The sequence below is a fragment of the Otolemur garnettii genome, unplaced genomic scaffold, assembly GCF_000181295.1.
Source record: "Otolemur garnettii isolate 467f Iridium unplaced genomic scaffold, OtoGar3 scaffold00164, whole genome shotgun sequence".
Taxonomy (NCBI): domain Eukaryota; kingdom Metazoa; phylum Chordata; class Mammalia; order Primates; family Galagidae; genus Otolemur; species Otolemur garnettii.
The window spans coordinates 331,724-334,461 of NW_003852559.1; the positions used below are offsets into that span (position 1 = coordinate 331,724).

The following is a 2,738-nucleotide window of genomic DNA, read 5'->3' on the forward strand; positions in this document are numbered from 1 at the left end:
GGATCATATGTGGGACATTTCACAGCCTAAAAAACAAAGATAAATAATGAAGGTCAAAGTGCATGTTTAGAGATTTATTTATTTTTTTTTTTTTTGCAATTTTTGGCCAGGGCTGGGTTTGAACCTGCCACCTCCAGCACATGAGGCTGGTGCCCTACTCCTTTGAGCCACAGGCACCGCCCAAGGGATTTTTTTTATTATAGATAACAGAAACCAAGCAAAGCTAGCTTTAAAGAAAAAGTTACAGACAATTCATTAAAAAGACATGGAGTGGTTTACAGAATCCAAGGGTAGGGAGGCAGCTAGACCTTAGAAAATGCTGATTCTGAACTAGAAAATTGTCAAGATTCTCTCCATTTCTCTGTTCTGCACTTCTCTACCCATCTGCTTCATTTTCAGCTCATTCTGCACACAGAAGAGCATCTCACTGGCTAAGATGAATCAGTGGTTTATTCTTGTTTCAATCAGTTATAACCAAGGAAGCAAGGTTAAGTCACATCAGCAAGCCAGCAAGCATGACCATCAAAGCCCACCCCTGAAAGTCACTCTCAAAGAAGGTGGCAGATCAGGCAGACTTATGATCAGGCCATTCATCTACATATTTATTGTTTTTGGAGACAGCTTTGAGGAGTTCTTCTGTAACAATTCTTTCCCTAGTCCAAGGGATTGTTTTTAGGGCATGAGATAAGATGAGGTAGACAAAAAAAGTATTCAAAAAATTATACAACTAATGCAGTTTTCTAGTGAGTTACATTCTTAAAGAGAAAATTTCTCCATCATGCAAACAAGATATAAAAGGAGAGAAAAATCTGATTTGGGAGAAGGTCTGCTTTAAATCTTAGTGCTATCAGTGAATGTGACTATAAGCGGATCGCTCTGGTTCTTAGCTAAATGAAGCCATTGGACTAGACTCACTTTAAGTAGCTTCCAAATACTTTTTGACTATAACATAATATATCTATTTGGCAGCAATTGTTTAGGGATTTGTACTCAGGTTAATTGATGATACACAACAAAAATGGTTAAGACAGGTTCTAGCATTCTATAGATCTGAGTTTGATCTTGGCCTACCAGTGTTTCATGGTTTGACCTCATCTAAGTTAGTAAGTTAGTTAACCCCCCACTCAACTTTGTTTATCTATAAAATGCAGGGGACAATGACTACTTTAATGGGTTATTATGCCCATTGAATAAGAAACTGTACTGGGTGCCTGTAGTCCCAGCTACTTGGGAGGCTGAGGCAAGGGGATCTCTTGAGCCCAAGAGCTGTAGATTGCTACAAGCTATGACACCACAGCACTTACCGAGGTGCCAAAATGAGACTCTGTCTCAAAAAAAAAGAAATAAAAAAAACTGTATCAAAGTATCTGGCTCACCGTGAGTGTTCAATGCTTGTCACTGTTGTCATACTATGACAATCTCTAATCTTGTCTGTGTCTTTCATTACCACTTTGTATGAGTGTGCAAGTAAGGAAAACTGAACTCTAAAATACTCTTCCGAAGTGACTTTATCACATGGACTAATGAAAACAAAATGGGATTAGAGTTTGGGAGATTCCAGAACAGTATCATATACAAATAACACTTCCATGTCATTCACAGACTCACTGCACCCTTGAATAATGAGCCCCAGGCGCTGCCCCAATAATTTTTAATTACCTTTGTAAACTGTGACTTTCCCTTGTCCTCCTGGGCAGATGTGAAAGCATGGAGCTGGACAAGAAAATCCGGGATCTGATTGAAAGAAGTGCTTCTCCTGATCCAAAAAGGGTCACCCCAGAGGCTGTGCCACGTCACAGAAATGCATGTTCTCCAAAGGTAAGAAAACGCCTTCTTTCTACTTCATCTCAGGGTGCCCTTCAACAGTTTATTCACCAAGAAGAATTTACGGGGACTGTCCCCAAATCATTTACAGTTAGTCATGTACTTCCTTGTCACCTGAGAGGATAAAGTGAAGCAGTATAGAACTTCTCATACACAATCACTTCCCGTTACGGAAGAAATTCTTCAGCTGAAGGCAGGTTTTCCAGGTTAAAGTGTTCAAGCGCTATGACTGTGAGAAAGTGAGGAAAGGATCATGCTATTAGAAAGAATATGAATACAGAGACAACTCTTTGGGGGAGAGGAAGTAACCAGTTAAGTGAACCCATTTAAGCTGGGTTACTAAAGTCAGCACACTGATGTCCATGGATTTGTGTAGTTGTGGTTTTTGTCTGAAGTAAAACACAAGGTTATACTTGTTTTTGTTTGAAATAAAGCACAAGGAATTATTTGACTGAATTTCCTCTTATTTTAGGATATTTATCTATGGTGCTTCATGTAAGCAAATAAAATTCAAGGGTAAGTTCAAGGTAGGAATTTTGTGAGCAACTGTCTGCAAATGCATCATACATGAAAACAGGAACTCAAACTCGGGAGTCCTCCAGATTAGAAACCATCTTTAATAATCATGACAAAAAAAAATCTACGAGTAGATTGGCAGCCCGGCTGGCATAAAACGATTCAATAATTTATACTTTTGTTTAAAAATAACTTCCGTTCTTTCCAAAGTAATTCGTGCTCATTGTAGACAAGGTACGTTGGATAAATAGAGAAAACTACAAAAATCACGCAGAGACAGATTTACTACGGAAGTAATGGAGCTTGGGCTCCCTTACACAAATACTTGCATTTACTTTTATAGATAATGTGTATCCATAAAGATTTATTTTTTTTTCTTTTTTCTTTTTTTTTTTTTT

General features: G+C 38.2%; 1 protein-coding gene across 1 annotated transcript in view; it reads left to right on the forward strand.

Annotated features, from left to right (window-relative positions):
- Positions 1-1,701: 1,701 nt before the first annotated feature.
- TNIP3 (TNFAIP3 interacting protein 3) overlaps positions 1,702-2,738 on the forward strand; it is a 47,630-nt gene continuing 46,593 nt past the window's right edge. The window contains exon 1 of the mRNA XM_023519243.1: positions 1,702-1,818. Within this exon, the coding sequence (XP_023375011.1) occupies positions 1,708-1,818 (111 nt within the window). The 5' untranslated portion in view covers positions 1,702-1,707. The remainder of the gene's footprint in view (positions 1,819-2,738) is intronic.